A 19,703-nucleotide genomic window follows, 5' to 3' on the forward strand; every position below is an offset into this window, starting at 1 on the left:
TACACAGCCGCTCGTTCCCTTCTGTCCCAGTGGGATGGGCGACAGAAGGAAGGAAGGGTGAAAGTGAGAAAATTCGCGGGTTGAGACAAGGACACTTTAATAATTAAAAAAAAGAACAAAAAAAAAAAAGGAAACAAACCTAAGAAAAGCAAATAATGCAAAACCCCCCAGGTGCTCACCACCAGTGGGCCGATGCCTTTACCGAGGCAAGGCAGTCCCAGCAAGCCCTACTGCCCCAGTTTTAGTTTCTGAATATGACATTACGTGGTATGGGATATCCCTTTGGTCAGTGGGATCATCTGTCCCGGCCATATCCCCTCCCAACTCCTTGTGCACCCCCAGCCCTCTTACTCATAGGGTGAGGAGCAGAAAAGGCCTTGACACGGTATAAACAGTGTTCACAGTAACCAAAACATCACTGTGCTAGCAACACAGTTTTCATCACAAAGCCAAAACATAGTCCCATACTAGCTACGATAGGGAGAATGAAATGTGTCCAAGGCAAGCCCAGTACACTGGGATGGAAAACCACACTGGTGGAAAAACAGAGAAGGCCTTTACATGGGTGCATGCCTTGCTGGGGGAAGATTAATAAAATGGACAATGAAGTGCTCTTTATGCACACTTCTTTCCACAATGTTGAGTAAAAGTGGAAAGCTGGATTTCACCTTCTCTACTGTCAGTAAATATCTCAGAGACCTCCAGGGAAGGTATGGTATCTTGCATTGCAGTTTGCAGGGATGAGGACTTGTTCCTGTTAGCTGTCAGTCCCCTTGCTTAAGCAGGAGTCATTTCAGTGCTGTGATAATTGTTGATGCTCATGCCTAGTGGGATTGTTTTTTTCCCCAGTTTGCTTAGGAAGTTACACATTTTTCTCTGTGTTAAACATGATTGCCTTTTGAGTGTTAATAAATGAAAACAGGAAATGTCAGAAGCTCCTGTGCTGCCTTAATTCAGACCCTTAGTACTTACATTTGCATACTTTTTTCAAGCATTCTATTCATACTGATTTTTCACCTGAACAATGTTTGTTCCAGTGTCTGAGCTGCAGACATCTTCAAACTAGTCCTGCAGTTGTGGACTTTATAAAATGTTCATTCATAAATGGAATGGGAATACCCAATATTAACAGAGTCAAAATGGCACCTTGTGTATTCAAAATGACACAAAAAGGAGCTTGGACATACTTGCACCACCATGTAAGCATATGAACCTTCAGTAAGTCTCGTGACTTAGTAGTGTCTCAGGGTAAATAGATCTGTTATCCTCTGCATGCACCAGTTCTTTTACCTGACACACGATCCTGATATTATTGGTGTTCAGGTAAAAAGTTGAGTTGTGGTGACTTATTTATGGATAAAGGCAAAATATATATTTAATAAAAACCTTTCTTATGATGGCGTGACAGTAGAAGACTTTCAGCTCCAGGTGGGTTCTACAGCTATTTCCTTTGTGTGCAAATAGACAATAATATTATTGTCTATTTCCCAGGAGTTATTTATTCAGCCTAATTGCCAATGACCAGGCTTATTAGACATCCCCATCTAAACCAGTGGCATGTATAGTCAATGAGTACAGAAAGGCTTTTTGAAGGTGTGACTCATCTGACCTACTTTGCCTGGCTGTTCTAGCATGAGATGACTCACACCCTAGGAGGTGCCAGTTTCTCTCCCTTGGGTATAAAGCAAGCTGAGGATGACTGGCTTGCAGATAGAAGTCTGCATTCCTTCACTGCCATCTCACTCTTGCTGTCTTTTTACTGGCATATCTGATTATTGTGCCAATTAGGCAGTTTGCTAACAGGCCACCTACTACTTTCATTTAGCAGTCATGAAGAAGAGATTTTTACTTCATGGAATAAGTTGAATCATCCATGTCCATAAGGGGTCTAACATACCTACTGATTCTCAGTGATTGTAGATGTAGTACCGTGAAATCTTTCAAAATTTTTTCTGACTAGTGAAAGTCAGCTTGAATCTGACTCTGAATTGTTGTGATCAAGATTCAGTACACATTCTGATCGGGAAATGTCATGGTAAGTGCTTCTGGGAGAGAGAGAGAGAAGGCATATAATACTGCAGTGTACTTCTTATTAGACAAAGAGGTCTTAAAGACATCTATTTATGCATGTCAGCTACTCAGCAATGTTGATGGAATTGTATGTTAATTCAGCTCGTGAGATTTCACTTCCTGTGGCTTTCCTTGCCAGGAAAGCTGCAGCATTTTCCCAGCACACTGCTGGCTGTGTCAGGAGTCCATAGCTTTCAATAGTGTGTGTACTCTTCGATGTTGTGCCTCTGCACTGTGCAATATTGTTTCTGCTTTGTTCATAGATTCTGAAGGCACCTGTGCATTTCGTCTTATGCAGGCCTCAGTAAAGGTCTGCCATATTATAGAGCTGATGTCCTAGAACTGATGACTTGCCCTGAGCTTCTCCAGGGTTTTCTCCTGAGTTTCTCTCTCCAGTATAGAAAATTGCTTCAGGCATGCTTTTGCCTGATACGTGTTCCAGATATCCAGACCTGGGTAGCAAAATGTGCAGGAAAATGGTTTTCATCCTAAGTAGCTGCCATTGTCAAGTAAAATAACACCTGTAGACAGCCTTAAAAAGAAATTTAGCTTTTTTTTTATCTTTTGTAGTTTCAGTCAGAGCATTCTTATCTGAACTGCACGGGTTTTTTTCCTTTTCTTCACAAGAGCTTTTTTATTATGCTAGGTATGCAAGGATGTTGTTAGGTTCTCATAATGACTTAAATGTGAGGTTTCAGGATTTACAGGCTTTCTTCTGTGATGACTGTAAATTGTCCATTGTCATGGAGAAGATTTATAGGCCCTGAATAGTCTAATTATGTTTAACACGTGAGGTTGCAGGTAAAAAGGGCAGTGCAGTCCCTCTAAGCACAGACCAAGTCTCTGGGCAGGCAGGCAGCTATACATAGCTGCATTAAATTCACGCTAACAGATACATCGCATGACCTTCACTTCCTATCACTATTAGAAGTAACTCCAGAAATGCAAAATACTCTGATACATTAAACCACAGATAGATTTAGCAAGCTCCTTGAAGGGATTTATTTCTACATCCTTTCTCTGTCAGGGCAGGGATTGCATTTTACTGAATATTCACTGACTAAAATAGAGTGGTTTCACCCTGGATGCATTTTGGGTGCTACTGGAGTATTAAATGTTTAATAACAATTATATATATTTTTAACAACTGGTTTCTGTTGCCACATGGAAAAAAGACTTTCTGTCAGTGTAGCAATACAGTGTGACACCTGACCGTTTACTGCTTCTGTACATGTATTCATCAGAACAAAATATAATTGGAATTTGGCTTCCGGTTTTGTTAATTTGTGCAGAAAGCATAATAAAATCTAATGAAAGAAATTTTGCATATAGTCTTGGAATGGTAACAGAAATTGAAAATTGGAAACACTGGATTTAAAGAACTCATTCTTCCTGTGTTATCCCTCTGTATCTGAGCACTTAGTTAAGATTTCTTTGAAAAGGAAAACAATTTCATTTTGATACGGTGCAGCTCTGGTTACGGCTTTGACTGTTTCTAATTTTCACTGTTATTTCCTTTCAAAAATCCCATTTTAGCACTCACTGTCATCATAATTTCCTCTTTTCTAAGCTCTGAGAAGTTGATAAAAATCTGCTTTGCAGAAACCTTACCTATTTGTGTTGAAATGATAGCAGCAATGTAGTAAGATTTTGTCTTTCTTCTTCCAAGCCATCTGCCTCTTTTATTTGGAGTAGGAGAAGACAGGCAGCAGCAATCAGATTTCCTTTGGTTTTCCTACATCTAAGTTTCTGAGTCATGTTTCAAGGCTATCTTTGGCTGAGTTTCACCTTATCCTTTTTGTCTCTAGCAAGTTACCAGTGCTGACATTATTTCTTTGCCAGTGTGCCCCGTCCAATTTAATGTTGGTAGAGACAAAAAGAGCAATGGAGCAGGGAGGGCTTGGAAGCCCCAGCTCTCCCTTGCCATTCAAAGAGGTCTGTCCTACTGTTCCCCAGTGTGCCTCTTTCACTGAAAACCTTACCTTAAATTACTCTTCTTTATATTTCTTTGTGATTTCAGCTCTTCAGCCCTCCTTAGTACAAGCTTACCTATTCAACTCCCTATGATCAGTTGGTTTGCTTCTGCAGCTTGCAGTTAAAATCTGTTGTTTCAAGCTATGAAAAGACGTCATCAGCTGAATGTGAGCACAAGGAGTGCAAGAGGTGATGCAATTTCTCAGTAATCAATCTCTGTCATCAGAGCTTTGATTTCTCAGAGGTTGGGTAACTACTTGAAGAGCATTTCTCATGCACTTGTTCAGAAAATGAATATCCGTGTTGACAGTGGAAGCTCTCCTATAAAAAAAACCCCAACAACACCACCCCACCCCCCCAAATATTGCAGCCTAATAATTTTCTCTCTTGCATGTTTTAATGAACGAGGTTAAGGTTTCAAAGACATCAATCATCGTATTGGTATTGTAAGGCATTTCCCAAAGGGCCTTCTTTGTCGGGTTTGGGTTCTCAGTTCTTTTGGAATATCTCAATTTGGGCACTGAAAAATGGAGATACCCAAGAACCACTGACTGTTTTTTTAAAATTTTGGCCTTCCAAACTTAACTTTAAAGGACAAATCCACAAACTGCTTTTGACTGTTGGTGCATTGTGTTTTGCTTGCACCTATCCCGGTGTGGTCTGACTTCCCAGGATCTCACAGCCAGGAGCATTTCTCCATAGACATCTCCTCAAAGAACCAGGCTGTTGGCATGAATATGGTCAATAACTTACCAGTAATTTGCTCTTTATGTGATCAAGATCATAGGAATCATTGTAAGACACTAAACTACTGTCTGGCCACTTTGAAGGATGAGAGTCACTCAGCACGTTGACTGATGCATGCAGGTGGGTTGTGCTCTCGTCAAAGTCTGCTGCTACCTTCTGCTTCTGGTCATACCTTCCAAGGAAAAAAGAGCCTGGTTTTCATGGTACTTTTTAGTTTTCTGGCTGACCAGTATACAGGATTAATTCTAGGGCAAAAATATATTTTCCTACAATATTAAGTTTAAGGTACTGAAAAAAATGGTGGCTTTGGCTCCTGCGTTTTTTTTTAGCACTCACTTTAATTACTCACTTTCTTTTCTGATAGTCATAAAACATGGTTTTTTTTGGTTGGTTTTGATATGGGTACAATTTAGAAAATTACTATTAATCATTGAGCAGTGAGTCAAAATGAAGAATTAATTCAGAATTTCAAATAACACATCTCTCAGGCATATTCTTGTTTTAAGAAACATACTCATTGGGCATCTTCTTTTAGATGAAAAATTAGGGTCAATGTCCCCTCTACATTTTTTTAATTCTGATAATCTACTAGAAAATTATTGTATTTTAGGAAATGTCTATCTTGGGTTTTTATGGAAATAATTTCATTCACAAAGTTAAACTGCTTCATTGTTTTAAAGGCACTGTAGTATCCATGGAGAAAAATAATTTAAGAGTGGACAAGGTAATGTAATTCTGTAGGAATGACCAATAGATACTTCTTCTGAAAATATATTTGATCTATTTTTTTCTGATTTCAATAATAGGACTAGTACAAGAGCCATTTATTGGCTATTGTAGCAATTTATTGACTTCTTTTAATACCACAGACAGATGCTTGAAATCTCAATATTTGAACTGAGAAACACTGTAACAGAACTGGAAAAAAGTGTTAACAGTGTTGAAAAGGAAGGTAAGTGAATTACAACAGTCTTTCTAATTGATTAGGAAACGCAGAAAAATAATTCTTTTGGGAAGAACTTACAGGGGCTCAAATTTTTATTTAGAAATTTAAGTTTTCACTTTTCAAACATGACTATTATAGCTGTGGTGCTTCTCATGTGAAATTAAGGAGTACTACGTGTGGCCATGGTAGCTTTTTTTTTGTTAATTATTAATGAAACTATGAATAATATGAATTCACAAGAGTTGGCTAATATTCTGACCACAATAAGTCTAGTGAAAATTTTCCTCATTTATATTTTCAAGCTCTTTTATATGCAAAGATTCTTATTATGAGGATTACTAAGTGGAGACTTTCTGAGTCTCCAGTTAGTTAAAAGGAACAGTTTTATAAAAATGCTTTTGCTGAAAATGACATTAACTAATCTGGGAAATATAATAATTCTGTATTTGTTTTTCAGATAATGAGTGGAAAACCAGATATGAGACACAAGTAGAATTGAACAAACAGCTGGAAAGACAAATTAATATTCTTCGAGATAAGGTGGAGCTTATTCGTAGAAATCCAGCAGGTAGAAATGGATATTCATAACTTTTTCAATAGAATTAGTGATTACATGTTGAAATGATATCAACAGGTCACATTTTCTGCTTATTTGTAGATAAACTGTTCATTGTTCGCACCTTTGATAAAATGCCTGTGGTGAGTACTGTGACATTCAGTTGGCTTAGTAACAAATCACAGTCTGATTGGAAAATTTGTGTAGTCTTTGTTTCTCCATGACAAAAAATATCAGCAGCCTGGTCTAGAAGCCAAAACAATCAGTTCTGCTTATGTTTTTATTGTTTCATACATTCAATTGCTTACAAGATGATAAAATAAAGAGTAAAAGATCCTTGAGTAGGAAGTACGTAAGACCTGACTGTTGGGAAGAGTTATGTAGTGAAATTTTTAACTGAGTGAAGGTTTTATAATTGAATCTGCAGTAAGGCATGCGTGGTGGAATAGCTGGACTAGATTTATGAATAAATGGGAAAACATTAAACCTCGTGGAATCATTTAGTCTTTGACCACTTTCACAGTAAAAAGAGTCTTCAGTTGTGACCAAATGGAATTCCGGCTGTTTCAGTCTTCTTATCCTGTCACTGGGCACTGCTGAGAAGAGCCTGGCTCCCTCTTCTTCGTGCCTTTCATCACATATTTATACACACTGATAAGAATCCCTGGGCCTTCTCTTCTCCAGGCTGAACAGTTGCAGGTCTCTCAGCCTTTCCTCATCTGCCAGATGCTCCAGTCCCTTAATCATCTTCACAGCCCCATGTTGGACTTGCTCCAGGAAGTCTGTATCATTCTTGTACTGAAGAGTCCAGAACTGGATCCAGCGCCGCAGATACATCTCACAAGTGCTAAGGATAAGGGTCGGATTACCTCCCTTGACCTGCTGGCAACATCTTCCTAATGCAGCCCAGGCAGCCACTGGCCACCCTTGCAGCAAGAGTGAATTGCTTTCTTGTGGTCGTGTTGCTCACCAGGACCCCAAAGTCATCGTCTCCCAGGCTGCTTCTCAGCCGGTCAGCCCCAGCATATACTGGTGCCTAGGATTATTTCTCCCCCAATGGCAGGACTCTGCATTTCCACTCCATGTGATTCCTCTCTGCTTGTTTCTCCAGCTTCTTGAGGTCCCTCTGCATGGCAACACAATCCTCTGTTGTATCAGTCAATACTCCCAGTTTTGTATCAACTGTGATAACCTAGATGAATAGTTGCAGTAACATTTTGCATAATATAGTCACAGAAAAACTCCTCATATTACTGTAAATATTTGCATCACTGAAGGAAGTATCTTTTAATTTTATAAATTTTATTCCTTAATGCGCTCATACTTGGTGTCCTTTATTTCAACACAGCATAAAATATTTTTTCTGCAATTTTGAGGAGAAAATGGCAAGAAAAAAAACCCAGCAAATATTATGGCCGTTTTGTCTTCTAAGGTAGTAAATGAAGTAAAAATCATTTTAGATTCAGAACTGCTTTTTCCTTAGCCTGTCATCTGCTGAAATATTTGACACCTTTTCTGCTTCTTACCCACTTTTAGAAATAGGGAAGGTAGATAAAGATGTGATAATGCCTTGTAACATAGGCAGGGATAATGAACAGTGTGAAGCAAGGCTGTTATGATTTTTATTCCTGTTTACAGAAGTGTTACCATCTGAATTTTTTTGGTGTTTCAGATTCTGAAGATTATTGGGAGTTCAGTGACCCTAAAGGAAGCTGCATGCTCTATTAGTGGGAAGGATGATTACGTGCTGTAAGCAGGGTGTGAATAATTAACTGCTTTTTCTGGTCTGTTCCATGGCTTTCAGAGAGTCTACATTTTTGCCAGTTTTAGTGTTGTCCTAGAGACCATGGTGTTTTGTAGGTAGGCAAGATTTTTTCTTTAACAGCTGATTAAAAAGAGAACAGAATCTTCCCAATCCCACTTTCCTGTTTCACTTTCATCTGAAAATACAATTGTGATTATGTTCAAAGAAAAGTCTTGACGACAAAACACTGATCTAGAAAATTTACAGCAGTCTGCTTTGGACAGTGTTCTTCCTGTCAGCCTGTAAAGCGCAGACTGGCGTGCATAGTTACAGTATCACAAGTATTTATTTCCATCCAATTGCTAGAACTCTTCTAACCAATCCTAACCAAGCTTGCCAGGCACTCCAGCAGGCATTACCTGTGAGATAATCTCCTTTCCACCAATCCAGTGTGTTTCTGATCCCTATTAAGTACTGCATTGCCTCCTCATCAATGAGCTGTGGTTCTGAGAGGTTTGATTACTGTTCCCGTAAAGGGAAGAATGCCAGCACAACTGAAAGATTCATATTGCCAGAAGGAGTCTAGAAGACAGCTTGAAGAGTCCTAGGCTCACTTAGTGAAGCCTGGGAAAGTCTGGAGCCCATGTGCTATGCCATGCAGTTTCAAGTCCTTCCTTCATTCTTCCAGCTTAAAGTTAATAAATCCTCCTGTTTGCTAGACAGGAAGGAAAGAAAAGTGCTTTAGGGATTTAGCGAAATGTTTCATTTTTTCCGTGTTATGATTTTTGGGAGATGGAAAGAGCAGAAGAATATAGAGGTATTATGTGGGCTTTGCTGGCTTTTGGTTTTGACTTGTTTTTGTTTTTCAACTGAAGCCATCAGAAAAGTCAGTGTTTATTTACAGGTACTCTTGGAGAATGAAGAGCTGCTTTGCTTTTTAAATATATAATTTTAGAAGAGAAAACCTTGGTAAAAATACACAGAAAATTTTGTGGTGTTTAAGCATTTAGGTTTGTTAAAATTCTTTTGGGGTTTTTGAGAGTTGTTCAGGGGATTGGGGGAGAATATTTAGCTTCTTCACAGATGAGAATAAAGAGCAGATGTGAGTGGGTAGAAAAACAAAGAGTTTTCAGCCAGTCATCAATATACATTTGTTCAAAGTAAAAATGCCGAGAGTGGGTATATAAAGCATCGCGTGTGTGTCTGTAAAATCAAAAGTACACTATGATATTCAGCTTTCAACTTGCAGTTGCATATGAATAGGAAATATATTCCTATATGAAACTATACTTCCTAAGCGTATTGCATAGGAATAGCAATGGAACAGGCTGCCCAGGGACTTGGTTGAGTCACCATCCCTGCAGGTATTTAAAAGACACGTATTGTGGGGCTTGGCAACATGGATTAGTGGTGGACTTGGCACTGCTGGGTTAATGGTTGGACTTGATGATCACAAAAAGGTTGATTCTGTGTGAAGCTCTGTGGAAAGACTGAAAAGTGGTTCTTTCAGCAAGATGATACAATTTCTAGAATGTGGCAGTAGTAGACAGTAGATTTTGTTTTAAGCAACGTATTTAGAAAATTAAATATTATTTTCAAGTATTTATAACCTGTGTTCCCAAGAAATTTATAATTAGGATTATTAGAAGGTCCTCTAATAATTTACTAAACAATTTCAGCTGTATTTAACAGAGGAGTTATCTCAAAGATACTAAAGAGATTTAGCTCACTCAGCTAGTCATTTACAGTCCTACTATAGTGAATAGAGGGAGAAAAACATGTCTGTAGAGTAATTCAACCCATTTAGACATAGGTAACATAAAATATTTTCTTGCTATCAAGCACAACAGGGAAAATAAAAAAAAAAGAGATTAGTCATCAGGGACCCTGGCAGTCAGCAAGCTATAAAAACCTGAATGAAAGGGAAGAATACAAATGCAAATTCTGGAGTGATGAACAAGGAATCACAGAGGATTTTCTGTGATGAAAAATTGCAGTAATTGTTGCAGATGGCTTGCACTATTTTTGCTTTAGAATTGGAATTGTACTGATGAGTAATTTCTTTCTATTAAAAAAAACCCCTGAACCATTTAAATATACAGTTATGATTCTGAAGTCCTTATACTGATATGAGATAATCCTTTTTTTTCTTTTTTGATTCAGAAAAATGATGTACATTCTGAAGTCCTTATATTGATATGAGATAATCCTTTTTTTTTCTTTTTTGATTCAGAAAAATGATGTAGATGTCACATAGCAATAAATGCGGAACTGATACCTTGAACACAGAAATTCTTACTGCCAGGGTTTAGAAAATATTTTTTGTGTACTGAGGGCAAATAACAGTGACAAGAACAAGGGAGCTCCAACAGTGAAAACTGTTTAGTCAGTAATTTCCTTTATGTCCCAATGAATAATACAAATGTCATACAGTACTTCAGAAATGATTACAGAAGGAATGCATCCTCTCTAAAGTATAACATGATGCGAATTTTACTTGCTTCTTTTAAACATGCTACTTTCATTTGTTTGCATTTTTTCATAAAATGAGTTTTGGTAAAATACATGTTCTCTGCTTAGCATAATTTCCCATATAAGCAGAAAGAAAACTTCCTTTCTCTATCACCATTTCTGCAAGAACCAATCCCTAGATAGCAGCTTTAGTATGCAAATACTGAAAAGCATACTGCAAAATCAGTTCAGGAGAGCATACTCCTGATAGCATTGCCTTAGCAACGCTCTAGTTAAGATTAGCCCAGGAACCAGGGCTTCTGTGATAAATCACCATTTTTTCACCATGTCCACCACCATAGATGAGAAAATTCTGACATTAAGGGCCAGATACTTGCTTTGCAAAGCTGCCTTTCTGGGAGGGCAGTGACCACAGAACAAATAGCCTCACACAAGCCCCTCAGGGTTTTTGCTGTCAGTATTAAACTATAAGCAGAATGTGTGGCAGTGTCACAGTGGAGACATACGTGACTGCAATATGACAGGAAGGGAATCTTGGGTTTGTGAAAACATGCGATGAAGACTTTGTATTTCCGTAGGCGCTGATGACTGCCTGTAGGGAGCATGAGCACTTGTAATGGCATAGGAAATGTTGACAATTCTCTTAGCAAGTGACTGTTAAATGAACCTTTTTGCTCTTCTTGGATTAAGTCATCAGTGGCTGTATGGAAAGTAGAAATCTCTTATCCTAGCTTTTCATGAAACTTGGAAGCATTTTGGATAAGTTCTGTCTCTGGTCTCACTGCCCTAAACTGTTATCCTGCCTCCTCACAGACTTCCCCTTCCTACTCCTTTCATTTGACTTTGAGTAAATACTTTGAATGCCTCCAAGATACCTTTTTGATTTGGAATTTTTTCTTTTCCTTGTCAAGTTGGCATTAGTTGTTCCTCCTGGTGGCCTTGCTTAAACCAGGAGACTGTTTTACTCAAATCACTTTGTGGTGTGCCCAGAGGCAGAATACACTGTGTGTTTCAAAGAAAACAATCAGAGAAAAATCTTGGAGTCAAGTGATATTCCTATTTGTCTGTTCTCAAGAATTCCTTAGCAATTGATGGGGATTCTGGGATATCTTCCAGAGAAAATGTGTAAGGAATCCAGCCTTTTCCGGGCCTACCAGGAGAGATGCTAAGTGAAACATTTCAGAGTCAGCAATGCCATGTTCTGTCAATCTGAACCACAGCGCTGGAGGTCTCCGTTTTAACTTCCCCTGCCCAGGTCAGCGGATAACCCCTGCGAGCAATGCGTGAGACCACTGAAATAAGAATGTAGGAAGCGAGCATCCCACCCTTATTTCAGCGCTCTAAAGCAGCTCCGCTCTGGGTCTGGTTTGGAATCTAAGGATGATGCTGGCCACAAGGGGGCACTTGGCATTTAGGCAAGTACAGGGAGCCTTTCCTCGCCTGCCCTGACGCTTTTACAGGATCGAGTGCTTGTTGCATGAAGAAATACGCTATGCTAAATAATTCTCAGGTGGAATTTTTTCTGTAATATATGACTCGTGAATTTATTGATATCCATCTAAAATCAGTTTCAATTTTAGTAAAACTAAAGATGTATTATTAGTTTTTGCTCCTAATGAGTTTAAAATTATGTTAAAAGATTCAGTTAAATCAGCTGGTGAATGTCAGCTCCATGTTGGAAAGAAGGGAGCTTATTTTCTTGACAAAACTTCATTTAAATAAAAATGTCAAGTAGAATGAGTTGCAAAGTCTTCTTGTGTTGCTTTTTTTATTCAACACAACTGACAGATACACTGCTTCTGTTCTAACTCATGGAGAAAAAGAGGAAGCAAATTGACATAAGGATCAATAGTCTGCACAAGCAGAGCTCTGATGAAAACAAGTTTGAGCTGCTTGATGATGTCATGGATTTGTCACCTTGTCTGTTGTGAAATGATTGTTAGAAATTGTCACCTCTGTTGCCACTGAGAGCAAGGCAAGAAATCCAGAATGAGAGCAACTTATATGTGTGGCCTTAAAATTCACTTGCAGTTGCTTTCCATATAATTTCATTTTCTTGCAATAATGTTAAGCCAAATGTGTAACTTCAGTCAAGTGAAAAGGAAATGGTGTGAAAACAAGAACTGGAGAGTTGGTGCTCCCTTTGTGAAACTCTGGGCTTCGTCATTGCTGGACACAAGATTAATATGTCTTTGAGAGTGAATCATGCCTAAGCACTGCAAAATTCTGTTATATAAAGGAAGTATTCTTTTAAAATCTCAGTGTGTCTTTTAGCTTTTTACCAGCTTGCTCAGAGTGGTTTGACATGGATGATGTATTGAAAACTAAGGATCTTAAATTCAGGTTAAATGCCTTAGTCAGCTTATGTCTCCTTTTCAGGCATATGATGTCCAGCTATTCAAGGCTTAGTAAAAGAACCTGTAATGAATCTATCTTAAAAAAAAAAAATCAGGGTTTAGTTAAACTACTTCTAAAAAGCTTTTCCAGAGCTTATACTGGTTCATCCTGGAGTTTTGTTGACAATTTCTCATTCTGGAGGAAATGTTCATAGCTGGGAAGCTCCTTCTGGTTCTCTTGAGCTCTCACTGGTCCTTCCTTTGTTTTCAGGCTTTTTTGTGATGTAAGCACTCTGCTACAAGTCGGTGTAACTGTATGCTTTAAGTTGTGTTTTCTGTGAACTTTGTGTTGTTTTACAATATTAAGCACTTAGCTGATTATACAACCATGATCATAGACTATTGAATCTGTTTCGGTGAGGTTTCTTTCTGCATGTTTCCCACAGAATTCAGGGAAGTCAAATCCAGCTCTTAATGATTTAGCTGAGTTTATATGCTGTTGTTTCTCACTTCTGGATTTGTATTGATGTACAGCAGCTAAAAACTTCAGATATACAAGGACTCTGCTAGTTGTTCAATTACTGCCTTGAAAGTAGGAGTGGGAGATAACTTACAAGCAGTCCTGGCTAAAGTAGACCTCTAGAACCTCTCTGAAGTATTTGTCCTTTAAAGTTTCTTAGCGTCTTTTTTTGACATTGCATTCTATAGTGTTTGGGGAGTTGGAGAGGTCTTCTAGTTGAGCAAGAACATCTGTGTCATGAGATTTCCACAAGAACTTCAGTACTGCCATACTGAGCTCTGTGTCATCAATTAGGATGCAGGAATAGAAGTTCTTAGGCTGACTTAGCTGAGTAAGTTTCCTAGGTATTAGCTGTGAGAAAGGCAGCTAGATTGGGATTCAAACAGATTGTATTTTAGAGATGGAAAACCAATGGGAAGTTGGTAAGAAAAACCCAAGAAGTGTGCCTGAAATCCTGCCTCCTTTCCAGAAATAGATATGACTTTTCAGCCTTTCTCACTTTTTCCATGTCCTCCCTGCAAATATTTGCATTTCTGACTCATTGACAGCCTGGCTTCAAAAATTATCTCAGCACTGGTTAAATATGATGGTGGCAAGGACATTCTCAGGCTATGAGATATGAGATGAGGAAGCAGAAGACTACAATTTAACTCAACTAGTTTATTTCTGAGTTAAATTTTAGGCTGTTAGAAGAGGCTTTCTTCCTCAGGTAATATGCATAGAGCATCCTTGCCAGGTTATGCCCTGTTAGAGGGATGACCACCAGGAAGCTTTGTGTTGAGAGTCTTTGAAGACTTTCAGCAGCAAACCAAGCAGCTCGATTCAGCTTGTGCTTGTGGGCAACCACAGCAGCAACAGCTCATATGTCTCCCTGTTATTTGACAAAAGCAGATGTGAAGAATGTAAGACACTGCAGAGACTGCTTTATTAGCACTAGGATGTTAAATTCTGCCTGAAGTGCAATTTCAGCTCCAGTCCTGCTTTGATTTTGGGCTTCACTTCCCAATCTGTAAATTTTGAGTATTTCACAGCTTTTTTATTTCACAAGAGATTTGTAAGCATGGGTATATTACAATTAATGAGGTAGGGATGGTAACTGTATACTATTAGTCACATTTTCAACCTATTTCCATCTGCTTGCTCATCAAAAGCAGTGTAGTGTACCGTTTGTTTGCTTGCATTTGGATAGCATCCTTGCTCCAAAGCTGAGTGAATGCCCAGGCATCTGCAGTGGACCAGCTGCATTGGCAGCAAAAAATAGACTGTGCTTCCAAAAGGACTAATGAAAAAAAAAATCTAAAAGTAGTTTACTTTTTAAGTGAAAGAACTCAAAGAAATTAGATAAGTACCATCACTGAGGAGATAGCAAATTGCTCTGTTGTAAGTAACAGCTGCAACACCAAGTCTTGCTGTCTTATAAAACACTGATGGACAGTCTAGTAAGGAAATAAATAGTGTGCTGTGGATTTACATAGAACAAATCTGGAGAGCAGCATGAACTTTGGTATTTACTATATTTGAGCTTGCTGTGGTGATACAAAATATGTAGTAGGTGGTACAAAAGATGCTGTACAAAAGATGCGGTCACATGGTTATAATCTTTAATGTGCAGTGAGGTCAAAGAAATTTAGTTTCCTAGTTTGACAATGCTGAGGTCTTCTCTGTCTTGTTTAATTCTGTAGACACTGATGTCGAAATGAAATAACGCGTGACCCTAGTGGAATTAAGCCAAATCTTCTCTTTAATCTGCAGCTTACTTTTTCTCCTTGAATTGGCCAACATTGCCTGAATTGACTGTAGGAGCCTTCTGTATTTGGGCAAAGATTTCATCTGCATCCAAGGTACTTCTTCTTTAATTAGGAAAAAAGCCCCTGCAACAGCCCTTCAGTTCTTTTAATGTCTCCAGTATGGCTGTTGTAACAGATTAAAATTAATAACCATTCAAGCAGGGTCAAAATATTCTTCAAATATACAGCTCTTCTGTATCTCTTTTTTTTTTTCCTTTTGAACAGTGAAAGGGGTTATTTTGTCTTGCAACGTGTTTTAAAAGTACTGCGCCTTTCGCTATGCTCCTGCAAAATCTTGATTTTAACAGAAATCATTCCTAGGGAAATCTTCATGAAGCCCAGAATTTTTTAAATGAAAAATAAAATTTGGAGCCAAATAAGTAACATGTTATGCAGAAAATTATGCAAAAGAATAAAAGTTGCAATAATTGGCAGATGCTAGAAAAGACTAGAGACTTAAAACAGGCAGATGTAATTTTTTTACCAGCAGCAAGCATTCATAAATTCTCTGAGAAATAAATATGTAGATACTGGCCTTCTGGATGTGAGATTAGTATGATAAATAGGGAAAAATTTTAAAGTTCCCAGGGAAAAAGAAGAGGAAAATATTTTGAGAATTGTTATCTTCTTTAAGTGTTTACCATGAAAATCTGGTAAACAAAGGCTTAGCAAAGCATTATGGTCATGAGAAGAAATAACTGATTATTAAGGGAATGGTCAAGTAATCAGTATAGAAAGGAAAGGGTTCATCTGTTCTGACTAAGGAGGCGCTTGTGTTAGAAATAAAAATAAACAAAAATTCTGAAACAGTTTCTTATTTTACACAGGGGACCTAAGCAAACAAATGGAAGAACCCGACTAACCAGGAATGTAGTAGCATTGATAGCAAAACCATGAAGGGATAACAAGTATTAAAGGAACACACTTGCCAGGAAAGAACAAAACAGAGATAGATGTGGTATGTAGCAGATGGAGAGACTTTGACAATAATGTAGTTGATTCTTCATCAGATGTTTGGATGAATTCATCTTGAGGATAGATTGGAAAACAAAGTTTAGTCAGAATAATATAGGGAAATAATATTGAAATGTACATTGAAACAATATGACTCTCTTAAATATTAGGACACAAATATTTACTTTTCTATATATAGCTGTCTACCTGTTGGCTAGGTCTTTTAATTCCTACTATAGGCAGTTACAGGTCCTATTAATACAGTCAGCTAAGTAAAGAGATTTGTATCTAGATTTGTTTTGTTGGCATCTTCAGTGGGATAATTGTGAAAACAGAGTTGTGAAGATGTTTCAGTGCACAGTAGCCCAGTACTTCTCTGGAAGGGCATGTGTCTTGCCTAACCCATGTGTCGTATCTGCCACACATGAATGTCTTGGACTCACTAGAACATCTCAGATGGAACTGAGTTGAGCTCTTCAGTTGCTTGGCTGAGTGAATCACAGCACATCATTGATAGTCTTCACTGTGACTTTTAGTAGGAGTTCAGTTCACATTTGGACACTCAGATATAGATACTCTCACCTCCGACTGAATCCCATCCAGTCAAATATAGATATAAATATAGTATTTGGATGGATGAATTTGGATATAATATTATTAGATTGCTGCCAGAAATTGTGTGATATGCTATACTTGTAAGTAAAGACTAAAAACCAAGTGCTAATAATGATGAGGCACAAAATTCAGTGGATAATTAACACATTTTATCAGAAAATACTAGATAAAAGGGAGACAATGATATTTTATGTTTTTAAAATCTACAAGAACATTGCAGAAAAGACAGTCAAAAAACCTGTCAGATCAAGTGATTATGAATTCATTCACTCTAAATTAAACATGTATATATTGCCTAAGTTTTAAGTAAAGGCAGAAACAATAAAATGCAGGACAAAGGAAAAAATAGCTAATGTCAGCAAGTGCTTGGAAGAAGAAATGATGATAACCAAATCCTAAGGAAACTCAAAGAGCTGGATATGCTTAAAATGAGGGAAGTGGGTAATCCATATCTGAAAGGACTGGCTTGTCACATCACTGATCTGATAGCAAATGGTTCTAATAAGCATGTGCACATTGTGTACACTGGAGAAAAGCACCCTTTTTTCAGTTTTAAGATAAAGAGAGGAATAGTTGTTGCAAAATGAAATTGAAACATGGATATGTTAGAAGGGTAGGCAAACCTGTTGACATTCTGTGCTAAAACAATAGATTTGTTGTCTCAGGAGAGAGAGTAATCTTCACTCTGACCTCTGATAAAGATATCATGTCACATGGGAAGTGACTGATTAATTTGGAGAAAATGAAAATGAGTAGATTTGTTAAAGGAGTAACGAGCTGTCAAATGGAACATGATAGTGGTGATTAGTGAAGGATCTGCTGGGAGAGTACACGCAGAACTCTTCCAGGACCAGGTTTAGGATGAATCTTAATATTTAATGCATGACCTTGATACACAAAGTAGAATTAGATTGTGATATCTCTCTCCTGAAACCAATTATATAATTGGTATCTGGATGTGGTTTAGAAAAAGAAAGACAGTGGAGACTAGATTATTAAAAATGTGAGTAAAATTTAATAGTGGAGACCAAAGGATTTAGAAAATAGTAAAGAAATTATGTTATGAATTGAGAACTGATACAACTGCAGAGGAGCATCTGGATATTCTAGCTGATGCCTTGTTGACTGTGAGCCATCATTGTGCAGCTGTGTAAAAGGAAAATGCAGTCCTAAAATTTATATAGGTAAAGAAGTATCACTGATATTGTTCAAGGCAGTGAGATGGCTTTTGGAGTACTGCATACTATAGGCCAGTTCTGTTCTCCAGACATAAGAAGGTTGATCTCCAGCCTGAGGTACAAAAGTGTTACTAGGATGATTAGATGAAAGGACAGCCTGCTGTGTGAAAGATAATTTTTGCAAGTTCAGCTTAATCATCCTAGTAAAATGGATGTGGAAAAAGATGCTCATGTCTTCAATCTATACATGCTGGGGGAAAACACCAGGGAGGAAGAACAGTTATCTTAAAACACATTTTAGTACAAGAACAAACAGGTATAAACTGACCTTGAATGATCATAGAATCATAAAATGGTTTGGGTTGGAAGGAACCTTAAAGATCATTATTCCAACTCCCCTGCCATGGGCAGGGACACCTTATACTAGACTGGCTTGCTCAGAGTTCCACCCAGCTTTGAAGACTTGCAGGGATGGGGCGCAGACAACTTCTCTGGGCAACCTGTGACTCACCACCCTCACAGTAAAAAATTTCTTCCTAATATCTAATCTAAACCTGTACTCTTTCAGTTTAAAGCTATTAGTCCTTGTCCTGTTACTACATACCTTTGTAAAAAGTCCCTCTCCAGCTCTCTTGCAGGCCCTCTTCAGGTACTGGAAGGTGCTATAAGGTCTTCCCAAAGCCTTCTCTTGCCCAGGTGGAACAATCCCAACTGTCTCAGCCTGTCTTCAGAAGAGAGGTGCTCCAGCCCTGTGATTTTTATGGTCCTTCTCTGCTTCTTCTCTGCTGCAACAGGTCGACATCCTTATCTTGGAAGCCCCAGAGCTGGATGCAGTACTCCAGGTGGGGTCGCAAGAGAGCAGAGCAGAGGAGGGCAGTCACCTCTCTCAATCTGTTGGCCACACTTCTTATGACGCAGCCCAGGACACAGTTGGCTTTCTGGACTGCAAGCCATATTCCCAGATCATGCCAAGATTTTTGTCTACCGATACCCCCAAGTCGTCCTTCTCAAGACCACTCAATCTCTGAAAAGGATACAGATTCTTCCTAGACTTCCTATGATCACCGACGTACCTATAGAAGCTTTTCTTGTTGCCCTTGACATCCCTGGCCATGTTTAATTCTGTCAGGGCTGTGGCTTTCCTAAGCTGATCAAACAATCGCTGTATTCCTCCCAGGCTACCAGTCGATGTTTCTACCCTCTCTAGGCTTCCTTTTTGTGTTTGAATTTGTTCAGGAGCTCTTTGTCCATCCAAGCAGGCCTCCTGGCATGTTTGCCCAAATTCCTCTTTGTTGTAATGCAGTGTTCCTGGGCTTGGAGGAGGAAACTCTACATTAGAGCCTTCCATAAGAATGTCTCCACTGGATGGAATGGATCAAATTATGAATGGGATTATGAAACGCGATTTCCTATGTTAGACATAGAGGAGGACTTGCTTGGATTTTACTTCCTTATGCAGAAAACAAAGATTTGGCCAGTGCCAGTAACCAAAAATGGACTCTACTGCTGTTACTTGTTCCAGCTGTAGACAAGGTAGATGGCTGCACACCTAAAACACACCCAAGTCTCCCCACAAAGTACTGCTTTCTAGCCAAGTCGGTATGAATTACCTTTGATGTCCCATGTGCCACTTCCACCAGCCCAGCAGCTCTCTCAGCAAGTGGTTTGAAAATGGATGTGCTGGTAAGATGTGAAATCTTCTTCCTACTAAAAAGGAGCCATCAGAGGGAATTTTGGTCAGAACCAAGGAGCAATTCTGACTGGTCACCGCAAGGTGATTTTGCTAAGCTGACAAGGAGCAGCA

The 19,703-nt window shown here is 38.6% G+C and overlaps 1 protein-coding gene across 1 annotated transcript in view; it reads left to right on the forward strand.

Moving 5' to 3' along the window:
* The first annotated feature begins 6 nt into the window (after positions 1-6).
* LOC103613654 (coiled-coil domain-containing protein 169-like) overlaps positions 7-19,703 on the forward strand; it is a 29,318-nt gene continuing 9,621 nt past the window's right edge. Inside the window, 5 exon segments of the mRNA XM_008631479.2 lie at positions 7-1,199; positions 4,091-4,233; positions 5,661-5,743; positions 6,195-6,305; positions 6,396-6,436. Of these exon segments, the coding sequence (XP_008629701.2) occupies positions 1,110-1,199; positions 4,091-4,233; positions 5,661-5,743; positions 6,195-6,305; positions 6,396-6,436 (468 nt within the window). The 5' untranslated portion in view covers positions 7-1,109.

Source organism: Corvus brachyrhynchos, unplaced genomic scaffold, assembly GCF_000691975.1.
Source record: "Corvus brachyrhynchos isolate BGI_N302 unplaced genomic scaffold, ASM69197v1 scaffold103, whole genome shotgun sequence".
NCBI classification, from domain to species: Eukaryota; Metazoa; Chordata; class Aves; order Passeriformes; family Corvidae; genus Corvus; species Corvus brachyrhynchos.